This window comes from Lissotriton vulgaris, chromosome 6 (assembly GCF_964263255.1).
Source record: "Lissotriton vulgaris chromosome 6, aLisVul1.2, whole genome shotgun sequence".
Taxonomy (NCBI): domain Eukaryota; kingdom Metazoa; phylum Chordata; class Amphibia; order Caudata; family Salamandridae; genus Lissotriton; species Lissotriton vulgaris.
In genome coordinates, this window is record NC_141694.1 from 1,262,172,357 (window position 1) to 1,262,188,350 (window position 15,994).

The 15,994-nt window shown below is 42.2% G+C and overlaps 1 protein-coding gene across 2 annotated transcripts in view; it reads left to right on the forward strand.

Annotated features, from left to right (window-relative positions):
• CDK19 (cyclin dependent kinase 19) overlaps positions 1-15,994 on the forward strand; it is a 1,344,771-nt gene that overhangs the window by 265,644 nt on the left and 1,063,133 nt on the right. The window contains exon 2 of one of the 2 annotated variants that reach the window (XM_086927380.1): positions 11,853-11,928. In XM_086927380.1, coding sequence (XP_086783506.1) covers positions 11,853-11,928 — 76 coding nt within the window. The remainder of the gene's footprint in view (positions 1-11,852; positions 11,929-15,994) is intronic. The other variant, XM_086927381.1, reaches the window with a different exon arrangement.

A 15,994-nucleotide genomic window follows, 5' to 3' on the forward strand; every position in this document is an offset into this window, starting at 1 on the left:
ATTGGGTTATTTGATTTACTTGTCACACCCTAGTTCAATGCACTATGAGTGCCCAGGGCTTGTAAATCAAATGCTGCTGGTGGGTTTGCAAAAAACACAGTTGATGGACAGAATGCAGAACAATGTCTTACATTCACCCCAGTACAAAGATCTGGGCCTAAATCCATCTTTTTTTTGCACTCCACACCACCCTAGGTCAGACAATGGCTATATGCAAATCAGCCTTGACCCTGTGCCTCATGGGAACAGTCCAGCCCGAACTACCAAGCCATGTCTTTCCTAGACCGGAATCAAGCATCCAAGGACCGGTTTCTGGCTATCAGCCTTCTTCAGCCTGGATAGCTTGACTCCAGTGATGTGGAGAGCCTGGGACTCACGTCTGAGGATACCCAGCCCACTCGGGGTGAAAATTGCAAAAAACACAGTTGATGGACCACCCCTCTTGCACTCCCTTGTTGACTTGTCCCTGGGCTTCTTTTATTTGGAGCTGTTCTCTGTAGTCTGGTACTTGTGTTGGTTCTCCAGACTAGATCACAGGTGATTCAGTAAAAACATTTTTGCCTTCCCCTGGCATTACATCGGCCACCCACGTCACTGGCTCCTTCCTCTTGCCCTCATGTTACCTTACTACTAGGTCAGCCTCTGACCTGTGTTGAATCTGTACTTCAGGGTAACCCAGGCCTCGTGCCTGACCAATGTTCCATATTTGGCCCAGACGCCAATCATACAAAGTCAAATCACCCATATAAAGATATAAACTCGTGAAATCTCACCACACACAGACGCAAGCCAAAAACTTCCAAACCTCCTTAAATATTGCTGAAAGTTTATGAACTCTTTCTATTTCTTAGTCTTTTCCAGCAACCCCCATCTCCTCTTGGCCCAACTTAACCATGACTACAATAACACTTTCTACCAACCATGTTGGTGAAATGCTCACTGTTCCACCACTTATTATTACCTACTCATATAAAATCATTACCTTTACCTGTTCCACTTTCACAGATTCTTCACTGTATTTAGACTCACAATGGGTGGGATCCCTGATACTTATCCAGCAATCTACACACAGTGTACATTTTGTTCACTTTAAATAAACCCTATGTTAAGTTAGAGTTCTTTGCCCCATCTTCACCATGTCCACGTTTATCACAAAAATCCTTCCATTGTTACACATATTCTTCAAACGTAGATGCAATGCATATATTGTGCGTATTATAGTGGAATGAGATGTCCTCACATAAACTGATTTGCCTCAATATATCAACTAAAGCTTTCCCTAGACCACTGCACACACATCGAAATCTTAGGGTTCATTCTTTAGACATGGCCTGTGAATTATTCCTTCAGCTTGGCCTGTAAATGATGCAAACCCCCTTTCTTTATAAAAAAAACTGCATTTCACAGAAAATATGCGTAACTTCACTATCTGAAGTATTCTTCTTAAGGAAAACAGTAAACACATCTGCAAAACAATCACCTACTACACGTTGTGGGCTTACATAGAAAACTTTCATTACACTATTTGCTATGGTGATTTACGAAACCTACAGCATATCTTTGGTAAGGTGGTAGAACACTGAATTGACCCAGAAAATCAGCAGCTAACTTTTTTCAAAGGTTTTGAAAAGTTCACAGACCATAAAGGAGCAAAGAGCAATTTTAACAAACCCAGATACCAAATACTGGGTTTCTGAGTTGAAATAAAGAATTAGTAGCGTGCTGTTACGCTGTGGAAAAGTTACAAGTATAGATGTTGTTTAATTAGGGCTGATCATAAATAAGAGGGGTTGATCATAAGCCTGTGTTGCTCATTCTTAAAGGTAACATGGAGCACAACTATACCCTTAGCATTGTTGCCATTAAAAGTGTTGAAGTTCCTGTTTGATGCTGAGTACATTTCATGTGTAGACTGTTGAATGTGCTTATGGTGTTAGGAATTGAAGTGAACAATGAGCTAGAGCATGAACTGCTTCCTTCATTGAGGAGGAGATGTAACCTAGTGGCCTGAGCTGCTGACTCTGGAATTAGGAAACAAGTTTGAATCCCAGTGTCAGCTCAATATCCTGTGATTCTGGGCAAACCTGGCCCTGCATGGCAAAATGAAGGATTTTACTGCTGATCAGAGCTGGGGGCACACACCAAAGTAGCCATTTAGTGCATCCCTGCTGGTAGCCCGACATATAATCTCCTTCATGGCTGCCTGAAGTCTTAGGGTGGGAAGTCCCGCAGCAGAGAACGGTAGGTATGTGGCGGCAGAGTGCGGACTATTATGTTATTCCCACTGCCATTTAGAGCCTAAAGGGACAGCAGCGAAATACAGTGACCTGTAGCCTGAAGTTCTGCTCATCCTGTCAGAGTATTTGGTTGAAGGGAATGGGTCTGGCGAGGTCAAATTTGCCTCAGACGAAGTCAGAAAACTTCTACAGTTTTTGCGAATCGTCAAATGTCCTTACTTCGCCAAACTTCAAGTGCGTAAGGTTTCTCTTCAGCCCAGCTTACTGAGTTATCTAGCTGTTCTTTAGCTTAGGACACACTATGGACTTATTGACTGAGTTTAACCATCTAAGCTTGCCACAGAAGAACTGGCATCACAATTTCAAAGATGAATATTTATTGGTTGCCAGGATATTTTACAATTATTATTATGGCTAATTGTGCATCACACCTCATGGTGTCTACACAAATATATGTCTCATAAACCAGCTGAAATATATTTTTATATCTCCACAGCTGTTCTTTTTGATTGGAATTTTGAGAGATAATAGCAGTTAAACGATATAAAGTGTTCATAACTTATGGAATTGATGCATTTTTTCATGTTTTAAAGTGATGTAATGTGGGTTACTGTAAGGATTTGTATGTGATTGTTTGCATCCAGTTTTCCTAGACTAACTAAATGTAATGAGTGGAAGGCTACGTGCCTTAATAGTTCTTCTCATTATGGCAATATATTTTAAAATAAGATATGCCTAAGAAAGAGAGCAAGCAAAAGATTTTGGTACAATTTAGACTTCTCCGTTTATGGTCTCCTGGACCCCAGCAAAACGGGCTAATGGTTCAATTGTCAGAATGCCTTGGGTTTGTAAACAGAATCACAAAGAAACATTTTCTTTCTATTATAACTTGTACGACTTTAAAAGGTTAGGTGACATTTGGCGCTCTAAACATGAGTCTTAGTGTAGACAAAACTTTGGAATCACCAACCACCAGAAAGAGTAATCATGTCACAGATTAGAAAAATGTCACCCTTTCCTGCTGTCCAGTTTTTCAAATTTTATCTACAAGTATAAGTTCATACACAGGCTACTTCCTTTTATATATTACAAAAAAGACACAATTGTGTGTCTCTATGATTAGACATTCATATTCCCTTATTACAAAATTAGCAGTGTAACTAGACCATGCCAGTGCCCTGATCTTTTCTGCTATCCTTAGTCAACATCTTAGTCAAATACCAATTTGCAAATTTTCCAAAACCTGTATAAAAAAAATAAAAAATAAAAATACTGTCTGTGCTCGAGAAATTAGTGATTGTCAATTCTGGTCCTCTGACTCTTGGGTACAGTCAATCAATCAATCTAGTCCTTTATTCGATCCATCAAATACAGATCATAAAAGCACAAGTAAAATTAGTAATCAGGAAATACTCCAAATCATAACGGCTTAAATCCATATAACAACTAAAATTACCCATAAAATACATAAATAGGTATTACTAAAAGAGAGAAGAAGTTTAAAACATAGAGTAAAAAAAAAAAAGCAAACCTGGCATGTTTTTATACATTGCCGCCTAGGTACATTATTTATAAAAAAGTTATACTATTGCTAATTTGAGATATTAAATGGAGACATTATGCCTACTATCAACCCTGCTGCTTTCTCCTTCTTATGCAAGCCCACAAAAATGTGGCTGCCGTGAAAGAAACAAAAGGGTCAGGCAAGGATTTTAGAAAATATATAAGGCAACCCAACATTGACTAAAATTGTGGCGCCTTAAAATCGGGAAAATAAGTCAGCTCTTTGCTTCTTGTAAAACCCACAAAAGAAGACTAAGTGCAAGTCAGATTGGGGAGAGTGGTTATCACAAGAGCAAAGGGACAGATCTGAGTGTTTGAACCTTCTCTCCGGGTTGCCTAGCATCAGTGGGATCAGATTCATACTGAATCTCAATAGTATATATCTATGCTGTGCTATGGTAGTGCGTGCCAGGTAAGAATACCCTCCCTCTATCCTAGGGGGGATCAGATGATATGAGAGGACAGCTTGTTTGCTATAGTTACTTTCCATATGATTATAATGTGCCCTCAGTATAAAGGTATTAATCAGTTTATTTTTTGAAATTTTCATGCTCGCAGTTTTTGTCCTTACATAGTTCTACTAACCCAATATCAGTCAGCTCTGACTCTAGTGTAACTTAGCCATCTACTCTTCTTAAAATGTTCCAAGTTTAGACAGTTTTTTATTATGTTTTGTGTAATATTTACCGTATCCCTACGTCAAATGGAAACCCACAATAAGATCGGAGCTAATCTGATTGTGTCTGAGATATTGGCCAAGCCCAGTTCTGTATGTAGGATATAATTGGAATATGAAGGCGGAAGGGGCACTAGGGACTTAAAAAAATCTATCCTCGAGTTTTTGGAGAGTGTCACTGGATGCCATACCCCAGACTCCTGCCTCATACGTAGCTGCTGACTTCATCTTAGCCTCGTAGATGTTTTTTATTGGGTCAAGGGGACTAGCGCCTAGTTTTTTGGAAAAGGAATTAATAGCTGTCAAACTCCGCTCCATTCCTAGGACCCTACCCGCCACCAGGTTTGACCAAGTTTGGTTGTTATCAAACAGAACTCCCAAGTAGGGGAAGGTATCTACCACATTTATTTTACGGGATCCCATATGGAAGTGCTGGGCTTCATCACGTTTACCAGCGCCTGCTATGCTGACAAAATATTTAATTTCATTAACTTTCAAATCCAATGAAGCCATGAAGGATGCATATGATGTTATGAGTCGCTGGAGGGCTAGCCCCGTTCTAGTGATCAGTACCGCGTTATATAGGCAGAGAGTGAGTGTCAATCTTAAGGACATCCAGAGATGAACCCAAAAGGGCTGCCTCAACCCTGATAGTATAGATAGAGAAAAGAAACTGGGCAAGGACACAACCCTGCCTAACTACTCTGGCGATCTTAAAGGGACAGGTGCATTCCCCATTTTTGTCGTATCAAACACATGCAGTGGCATTTGAATATAATTGGCGGACGTAGTTAATTATGGGTGGCTCAATCCCCATCACCTCCATTATATGCCAAAGTTTGGGGTGGCTGACACAATCGAATACTGCTGACAGGTCCATAAAGGCTGTATACATTTTTCCATCCTTTGCTCTGGTGTATTTATCTATGGTTAATGATAGATTCAAGCACTGATCTATAGTGCCCTTTCCCCGCTGGAACTCATCCTGAACCTGCATTAAAATATTCTTCTCTTTTACCCATCACTCCAGCCTAAATAGAAAAAGTCAACCCTTGAGTTTAGCAGTTGTGTCCAGCAAGGAGATTGGCCTGTAGTTCTTGAGGCTTTCCCTGTCTCCTTTTTTATATATCGGGACAATAACACTAGACTTGCAGAAAAGCGGAGGACCAACTATAGCTATACTGTTAAAAAACATTGGTTTATAATGGGGCCCACAGATCTTGATTTTCCTGGCAAAAATCAAGCATTACCCCATCAGCACCCGGAGCCTTCACAGCACTACAGGCCACCAGCCCTCTTCTTTCTTCTGTAAGTGAGAAAGACACCTTTCTTGGACTCCCTGGACGAGACTCTTGGATCACTTATGACCCACTATCCTACCTTCACCTTCCTCGGTGATTTTAATCTCCACTTGGAACCCTGCACAGACCCCCACACCTCTAATTTCCTACACTCACTTGACATTTTTGGCCTTTCTCAACGGGTCTCCCCCCCCCACTCACCGGGCCGGGCACACGCTGGACGGCATCTGCACACATTTAGCTTCCCTAGATGTTTCTCCCCCGATACCACAAATATGGACAGACCACTGTTTTATTCCTTTTTCCATCAAGGCAAAACCCCTATCGCTACCGCACACCAAATGCCCCCCCACCCCCTTCCCTACCAACTGGAAGAAAGTGGCTGAGCGCATTAAGTTGAACCCCCAGCTCCCTGTCCCCCCCCCTACTATCGTCGGAGAGGCATCACAAGACTCAAAAAAATTTCATTTGTGGATTGACAGAGTGGTCTCTGCCAACTCCAATTCCACCAATCAAAAATCAGTTCAATGCAAAAGAAAGCCCAATGCCCCCTGGTATACCCAGGCCCTCACCGAATGTCATCTTAAGTGCAGGGTCCTTGAAAGAGAGTGGAGGAAAACTTACGATCTCACTTCTAGATCCTTATACATCCTGCAGAGGAAACAATACCTCTCCAACATAAAAAAAAAGCCAAAAAGGAATTCTTCACCACAGCTATAGAGGAAGCCAAACAGAAACAACATACTATTTTTAATATAGTTAAGTCCTTCACCCACCCCAAGGCACTGGCGCTTGAAATCCCTCCATCACAAACCCTCTGCGACCAAATAGCTGATTTCTTCATTGAAAAAATTAATAACATTCATAAGGATTTCCCCCCCCCACCAATTCACATACAAGATACCGACACTACTACACCTTCTCTGAGTAACTTTACAACAGTTTCCCTGTCACAAACACAAAAGGCTATCATGACCTGTAGATCAGGAGCCCCTACGGACTCCTGTCCCCCGATTATTCTACACCATCTCATTGAGGTCGTCAACCCTTCAATCAATGCCATTGTTAACGAATCCCTCAACTCAGGCATTGTCCCCGCTGAATGGAAGAAGGCCATAGTCAAGCCCCTCATGAAAAAACAAAACAAATCCCCGACTGATCTATCTAACATGCGCCCAATCTCCCTACTCCCAGCACTAGGCAAAATCACCGAGCAGCTAGTTCACGAGGAACTAAAAATCTTTGTGGAAAATAATCACATCCTGCACCCACAGCAATCTGGCTTCCGCCCGGGCCACTCCACTGAAACCGCACTGATCGAGCTATCGGATACCATTAAGTTCTTGCAGGATGAGGGAAGACAGGCTGTGCTCATCCTGCTCGACTTAACCGCAGCTTTCGACACCATCTCACATGCCATTCTCATCAACAGAATGCGTGAGATTGGTGTGTCGGGTACTGCTTTAGCCTGGATAATATCATTCCTATCCAATAGATCACAAACTGTTTCTTTAGGCCCCTTTCTCTCTGGCGAAAGACCCACTATATCAGGTGTTCCCCCGGGGTCCATACTTAGTCCTCTCTTTTTTAATATATATATGACCCCCCTCCTCACACTGATCGAATCCCACGGTATCCTCGTGACTTCTTATGCTGACGACACTCAGCTTGTCGTCACCATAGATAAAATACACCCTGACGCTGCCCTGAGATTTCAAAATTGCCTCTCCCAAGTCTTCTCTTGGCTCAACCTGAACCACCTCAAATGCAATAGCGCCAAAACTGAAATAATACCCTTAGGTAAAGACATCCTCTTCTCCCCTAAAGACTGGTGGCCTCAAAACTCTGAAGCTCCACCGAGTGCGGTCTCCTCAGCCCGCAATCTTGGGGTTCAATTTGACTCGTCCCTCAGCTTTGACGAGCATGTGCGCATTACTGCAGGGTGCTGTTTTAGTTTGATCAGACAGTTGAAGAAATTCTTTGACTTCCTCCCCATCTCAGCCAGAAAATCAGTCGCGGTGGCTCTTATCCTTTCCCGGCTGGATTATTGTAATGGCCACCTGGCAGGAATAAAGAAATCCTCCCTCAAGAAACTGCAAAGCGTCCAACACGCAGCGGCCAGGCTCGTTCTTAAACTCCCAAGAAGGTCCTCGGCCTCTGCAGCCCTGAACACTCTTCACTGGCTGCCCCTCCACAAAAGAATTCTTTTCAAGCTTCTTGTCACGGTCTTCAAATCCACCAGGAACACTGGCCCTTCTTACCTGGCTAAGCGCTTCCTGCGTTATATTCCATCGCGCTGCTTGAGGTCGTCAGGAGCCAACTTAGTTACCGTACCTCGAATAAAACTAAAAACAAAAGGTGGAAAGACCTTTTCATTTTTGGCTGCCAAGGCATGGAATAGTCTCCCTCCTAACTTTAGGCACGCCCCCACAGAAAGCCTTTTTAGGAAACTTCTGAAGACCTGGATTTTCCCTCAGTCTGACTCATCGGTCCTCGCAGCCATCTGATCCCCGCTTTCCATTGCTGGTTCTTCTGTTTGCTCAGCGCCAAGATGCTCCTTCCGGAGCGATAGCCGCGCTATACAAATTCCAATAAATATCAAATATCAAATATCAAATTTCCCTGCATTTCTAGATCTATATTAGTAGGGAGTGACACCGGGGAGATACTGAAGGCAAAGATACGTTTAAAATGTGCCACCCGTGCTTCTTCGCCTACATGTATATCCAATGTCAGGTCCTTTGGGTTTTTGAAGCAGGGGGCATTGATTACCTTCAAGAAATCTCTGCTATTACCCGTCCTAGCTGCATGATCAAGTTCATCCCAGGCCTCCTCCCTCATGTCTCTTTCTCTTTTCCTTCTTGCTGTCTTATAAGCGCGATGTAGTGATCTTATTTGCTCTGCGTTTCTGGGTCGAGTTTTAAGGGCTTTGGTAAGTGCTTTTCTGGTTTTTGTGCTTGGGAAATCAGACCAGCGCTTAAATGCTTTCCCTAGTAGGTCTGAAAAATGTAATACTATTAATGCTAGGCTAGTCTCTAATTTTAGGCAGTTGTAGATGTTATCCAATATATTTGTTATAATCCCAGGAACCAGTTTCAACTTGTCAATTTGTGTCCATTTTAGTTGAAAACTATTTTTCTTGACAAATTTGGATTTTGTATTACCGGGTACTGCGTTGCTTCCTTAATGACCAGACTTAGCTGTATAATTAAATGGGCGTGGTCACTAAAACTCGTGAATAGGTTATCTACGTTGGTAACTTTATAGTTAAAAGAAATGGTGACTAAAATAAAGTCGATAGTATATTCATAATCATTTCGTTTAAAAGTTTTCCCTACCTGGTCTGATAGTGAGTTCGGGTTATTGGCTATTACCATGTTTCTAGTGTATAGCATTCGGTTTCGGCTGTTTCCATATTCATTGTGTGCAAAGTGATGAATTGGATTTCCCAACGGGTCTTCTAGACCACAAACACGATCTTCATTGTACTTACAAAGATGTATGTTAAAATTACCCACCCAGATAATATTGAGTGCTCCTCTATTAACAATCCTGATAAATGTATCTATCACCCCGTTCAGCTCATCAACCTCTAAGTCCTTATTTCCTCCAAATTCATTATTAAGTAGTTAATTAAGAGCCAGACACTTTCACTAGCAGACTCTAATAAGACAGGTGAAAATGGGTATTCGGACGTTCAACCTTCTTTACTGTTAACAGTAATGTGTGAGGGATTAGGGTTAAAAGACCCCCTTTGCTCTCCCTGACACGGATATTGTTGCCTCTGTCGTGAATGAATGGTAACCATTTACAAAAATAGATTCTGTAGGCCATGTTTCCTGTAGGCATGTGATATCCTGATATTGCTAGAGTTTTTGCCAGTGTTCATTGCCTAATTTATGGGCAATACCAGCCACATTCCAAGAGGCTAAGCTGATTGGGTGTTTATGAGCCACATTCTGAATGTCAGTAATTTTAGGGCTCCCTTGACTGTCTGGAGCTGTTCTAACCAAACTATCTAATCCCTCATCAAGGTTAGTACCGCCTTGGCACAGTCAATCACAAGCTTCCAGGTCTGCCAGGGTGGCATATCTATTTTCCAAGCTCATCCCTGGATCACTGATAGTTCCATCTGTTTGGTTCCTTATTGGCCTTCCCCTCACTTGACCTATGTGTTCTTTTCCCAAGAGTGAGGAGTGACTATAAAAATACTCCAGTGGGAGGGCAGTAATCTGAGTGCCCTTTGGGGGGATTTTATATAGCTGGCCTAAAAGAGGTCTAACTACATACTTGTTATTAAATTGTTTGACCACACAGTCACCCGGAATTGCTTTGCTAGAAGTACCCAACCACCCCACCCTAATAATTTGATTATGGTGAGGATTCCTCCCCCCACCACTCCCCCAGATAGGTTAGATGTCGCAACAGCCAGTGCAGGCATTTGTCCATTATTGGATATTTGTTTCATGCTGGTCTTCCCGAAGGATTAGTACATTAACCAAAACCAGTACAAGCGGGTAAGCCACTAGTGGTAGATGCAGGGACTGGTCCGACAGAAGGTTTTTCCCCACCTTAAGTTTTTCTGGTCTCCGAGGATCGTCTCTCCCATCATTCCCACTCAACGAGACCACCGGACACTTTAAAGTACTTATAACGGGTAGGGTTGGCATTATGTCTTCCGTTGGCTTCTGATGGTGTACATTAACTTGTGGAGGGGGCATATGGGGCTGAAAAGGTCCAGTTTCAGTCCGGGCATTTGGGTGTGATACCAGTCCCGGATTATTATATGGAAGGTGTCAATTAGTTTCCAGTAATTGACTCCTCGTCTGTAGTTGTTGGGCGGTCCCGGGGGACGAGAGCTCTAGAGGACGTAAATTATTTGTGCCCTGGACCTCAATGCAAGATAACCTCTCTTCAATCTGTGGTAATTTTAGTAATAGCAGGGACAATAAAAAGGTTACCATGTTTTCTATTTTTTTCCACATATCATCATCGGACAATCGCAGCAGCGGGATTGGGGACTGAGGAGTGCTTGTGACAGTTTCCGTAGTTGTGTTCCCCTTGGTTTTGTTACTCGAGTGACTCGTACCGGCTTTTGCGTCTGTGCCCCACCACTCCTTCGTCTCTTAACTGGTGGTCCGCTTTTGTGATCGGAGTGGGAATGGGGGACAGGACCCCTAGTAAATATTGGAGGGGTGGCAGGTGTCACAGTAGAAGATTCTGGAGGACTATTTGCCTGGAGGACAAATGGGACTGTAAGGCGGGAGGGGACATTTTCTGTGCTTTTACGCCCTAAAGTAGAGCGCTTCTGAGAGATCAGAGGCTCCAATGATAGCCGCCTCTCTGTTATTTCAATCTTGTGAGTGAGAACGCTCGCTGCCCTTGTTAGAAATGTATCAAGGATTCTTACTGTTCCTCCACCCACTTGCTAATTGACACATTACCTTGTGAAGATCCGAGTTGTTAGAGGGGTGCTTGAGTGTTGGCGGCTACAGTCAAATTAGTTTGGATCTTAAAAGTACTTACTTAAAGTACACGGTTAATTGTATTATGTTTGCTTGAAAGTGAGAAGTGACAGAATATTCTCTCGCTTTCTTCTTTTGAGACTTAAAAATAGGTTTCATTGACTAGATGTTGTTGTATATTAATATATTTTCTTTCCCAAATTCCAATGAATTGGCCTTATTGACATCTAAATATAATATATTGGCATATATAATATTATAATTAATTATCAAGATATGCAGATGATAACTTTAGAAATTATATTTTTAAAGAATATTGCTAATTTTAAGCTACTCCTAGCTCAATGAATAATTTCATGTACCTATTTTCTATGTGAACTGTGGTTACCATGGCCTCTTTCATGCTATTTTCATGTCTTCACAGAATTATACCAAAGATGACTGAATTATGTTTGCTCTGTGATCTGTCCTTATCTGTCCATTATTGTAAAGGCAGTAGAATACCCCAGGGAATGCGAGTAACGTAGTTTAGATAGCGATGTAGCCTATTCATGAGCTACTGTTGATTTGTATTTATATTGCCTGAAATAGCTTTTATCGTTTTACTCAGAAAAGATGAAAAGGACTATGCATTGAAGCAAATAGAAGGGACTGGAATATCCATGTCAGCCTGCCGAGAAATCGCTGTAAGTTTGTTTTTTGATTATTTTACTAAAATGAGCAGTTTGTGGCAATGACAGTAATAAATAATACATATTTGACTAAATGTTATTGTCATCATTACCTATGAAATTCCTTTATGTTAATCACAAAGTGGACGATTGTTTGTATCTTGAAATTAACAAAAGCATGAACTGTAAAATAGTCCTCGGGCATTTCCATGGTCCATGCTGCATTGAGCCGCACTATTTGTAAACAGTGTGAGTGGATGGCCATCCAGTAGTAGTCCCCTAGAGCTGAATGGTTATGAAACCCAAGATCTTACAACTTTTTGCGTTCTTTGTTTTCATTCCTTATACCGCCAGTGTCTCCTTAGGGTGTGGATACCCAACAATGCGTGGGATAAGTTGATTTATAGTAAATAAAGGCATACTTCACATTTTTTGCCACACACAACACATTCCTTCTCTCTTTCACGGTGGCTTTCTATCCAAATTTCTTCAATTCCAGGTAGCTAGAAGGGGACGTTTATTTCCCCAGTGCTCTTCATTGTGTCAACTCGCCCACTTTCCAGCCTTTGTGGCTCTGCTTGTCAGCATAAAGTGGTCCTCCAGAAACATGCTGGCTCCCTCTCTCTCGAGCAGAAGTATAAACTCAGGAATGCCTAGCTCTCTTGTTTCCACAGATATACATCATCTTAAGTGTTCAGTGTACAAAATTCGTGCTATAGTTCTGGGTAAAGGAAACTAATATTGATTGTATCAAACACACTGTGTCAAGCACCCACTATTACACTCATTATTCCAACTCCCTTTGGTCAACTGGAGCAGACATGCCAAGTTTTTAATCATGTAGAAGCAACTCCTAGAGGAACATGCTTTCTCTTATCCCAAAACGCATAACTACTAGACGTACAAGCAGCTCATGCATCACTAACCAGTCTAGTCTTTTATCCCCCCACGTGTTTCGCATCTGCAGAATTTCCACAAATTTCTAACAGCACCAAAATTAAGGCCGCAATCCTTAACCAATCCACCATCACTCTCTGACTTTTTCCAGCGAGTACTTATTTTCATTTTTTTTTAACTTGTCTTTATTCATGACATTGCACCGTTTCACAATCCAAATCCGTCATATACATGTTACAGCAAATCAGCGATATACCACTAGGAACCAGTTATTTCTTTCCACATTATAAGGCTATCCGTGTATCAAATGCAGTGGTACATTTTAAGCTTATCATAACTCTTGACGGTGTTCGACAGTACTTGTTTTCTTGTTCTTGTTTACACTATAATTGCCCATTTCACTTTCTAAAGTGCACCGACACACTGTAGCACCACACCATATTTACCCTTAATGGGCGGTAAATAATTTAACACACTCTTAAAAAGATTGCTTCATAACTTTATTCCATATAAACATATGTAATTGTTTCCATTGTTATTATATAATTACTTCACTAAAAGGAGGGAACTGACTCAGTCCACTACTATGTCCATTGTAATGTATTTCCCTCAACTGTACCATGACCACCAGGTGACCTCTCACAAGTGCCTCGGGAAAAAACATGTAATGATAACCAAGCCTAGAATACAACTCAGTTCCCATTCTAAAAGTATACCATTCCTTGAAGAGTCACCTTTAACTCTTAAAAACTAGTACTGAAATGTTTTTTTACTGGAAAGATTCTTTAAAATGTCTTGCTAGCTACTCACGTCCTGCATATTTTCATATTCCATCAATGTATGAAGAACACTCTGGAATATAACATCTTGTCTTCAAGTACGAAAATATTCAGATGTAATTAATGTTCTTTTTTCTAGCTATCCACTGCCGTTTCGTTATTTTTGTGTATTTCCCATGGATGTTTAATTCATTTTTAGGTTTCGCCTGGGGCTGGAGCTTCTAGCTCCGCCCAGGAGAAATCTATTGTCCCTACAGTGTACTGCTTAGTCCCTCCCTCTGTTCCATTGGCTAGCTCCATAAATGGAGGCTAGCCATTGGAAGAGATTGGCTGTCAATCACGCTTTCCCCTGAAAACGCGATTCGGGGGCGTTTCCGTGTCTTTTTTAAGCCCCGCCCCTTTTTGCCGTGTGTCCCGGGCCGCGCTGTGATTGGCTGCCGGCCCGGGACCTGACTTGTTGTTTATGGATCCATTTCCCGGCGCAGACACAGGCAGACAGAAGTATTCATGATGTTCCTCATGCTAGACTTATGGTAAATGCCTAGTTTTCTTTCCACAAGAGGCCATGGATTGAATGGGCAGTAGGTGTGGACTCTCTTCCGACTCCTGAGCAGGAAGGGTGCAATCTAATGTCCAGCGTGAGCAGGTGGCATTGTAAAGTTGACAAATATGAGGAGAATTGTAAAAAGTAAACATTTCTCCTGGGAAATGACAATTGATTTACGGGTCCGGATTTAGTGTATTTGTGAGCCTAAGGCTGAGTGTCTGATTACGAAGTGGTGGCATTTCCTTTTTACACTATCTGTATTGGTACCCCGTCTCTTCAGTTTAGTTTTAAATAAGTTGCGAGGAGCAGACACAGGTGAGGGTCGTGCACAGCTCTGGAGAATGGAGAACCGTACTGTTGACGGTAACGCAGCGCACCACCAATGAATCCTCGCTATGGTGTGAGTTAGCGTGTCCTGCTTCTGTCTTGGCTCACTTGAAGGCCTTCTTTGGGTTAATAGGCTTACAATACATATAACCGGTGAAATAGTTTAATGTTTTAACTATGGCGCCTGCTGGAACGATGAATTTCCTAGTCACATGTCTCCATATCCTCATGATCACAGTGAATTAGAGCAAGAAAGGTAAATCGATGCATCTTCAGAAAATCGCTGTTATCGTTTTGTGTAATTTTCAGTGTATTTTGTGCCAACCTGCTCTCAGCAAGTTGGGAATTGGAGCAATGGGATATAAACGCGCATTATCCACAATTACTGTAGTGGGTCAAGTGAAATAAAAAGTGTGTGCTTTTCTCAATGTGCGCCTCACTGTCATCAAAGTGCCACAAAGATAAGATTAACCAAGGGTGCTGAAGGGGCGGGGAGCATGCAGGGATCGGAGTATACTTCTGTGAAGTTATAAGTAACCGGAAGCAAGGCAAATGTTCTTGGCTGTGGTTAGTAATTTCCTCATTGATGGTAGGAGTGTTGGGGCGTTATTATTGCTCCAGTTGATAATAATGTTCTTGTACAGCTTTACATCATGGAGGATAACGTGTTCAGAAATTTCAGGAATAGTTTTTGCCAATGACCTGTGCCAAAGGGTTTGCCGTTATTCGGGAATGGAGAGGACCCCTTTCCTCAAATCGTGAGACTTGTGGAGTGAAAGGTAGATCTGGTTCCTCCTTGGGGAGGGGATGTGGTCTCAGGGCTTTGTGTTTGGGAAAATGTGGGTGCTTGAGCACAGTGACACTTTTTTCATTTTATTCATTCATTCACCCAGGTCTGCAAAGCCGAATAAGCCTGTTAAGAGGTTAGATGTTTGGCCATGGGGCACTGCTGATGAACTATGAGGCGTGATTCTAGGCTGGAGCAAGGACGACCTGGCTTTATAAAAGTTGATGCAGACAGAAACAAGCATTGAAAATGCAGTAGTTCTCGTCTTTCATTAAGTTAAAGCCATTTGCTTTGCTACTGGTATTGTATAGCAAAGCAAATGGCTTTAACTTAATGAAAGGCGAGAACTACTGCATTTTAATGCTTGTGCTTCATTATGCCCCACCCCCCCTAACTCCCGGCTTTGTTGCTGCGCTCCCACCCTCTCCTTTCTTCCCTAAACTATCACATTTGCTTTATTTTTTTAGTGATTATTTGAAAATGGCTGGCGGCCTTTTAGGAGCGCTGTGACAGGAAGCGGCGCCCCTCCACCCGCCGAGGGACCCTTTTAAAGGGAACACACCTTTTATTTGGCATCCGCCCCGTTTATGACGGTTCTTCTTAAATTCCTGAGTCCGGCCACAGATAAAAGCATCACGACTTCAAAGGGAAGTGCTCAGAGTTTAACCCTGCAGCTAGGAAGAGTGGACAGCAACTGGTAATTGAGGGTAATAGCCCGCGCTGGCCTCGCTTTGAAAGGGATAC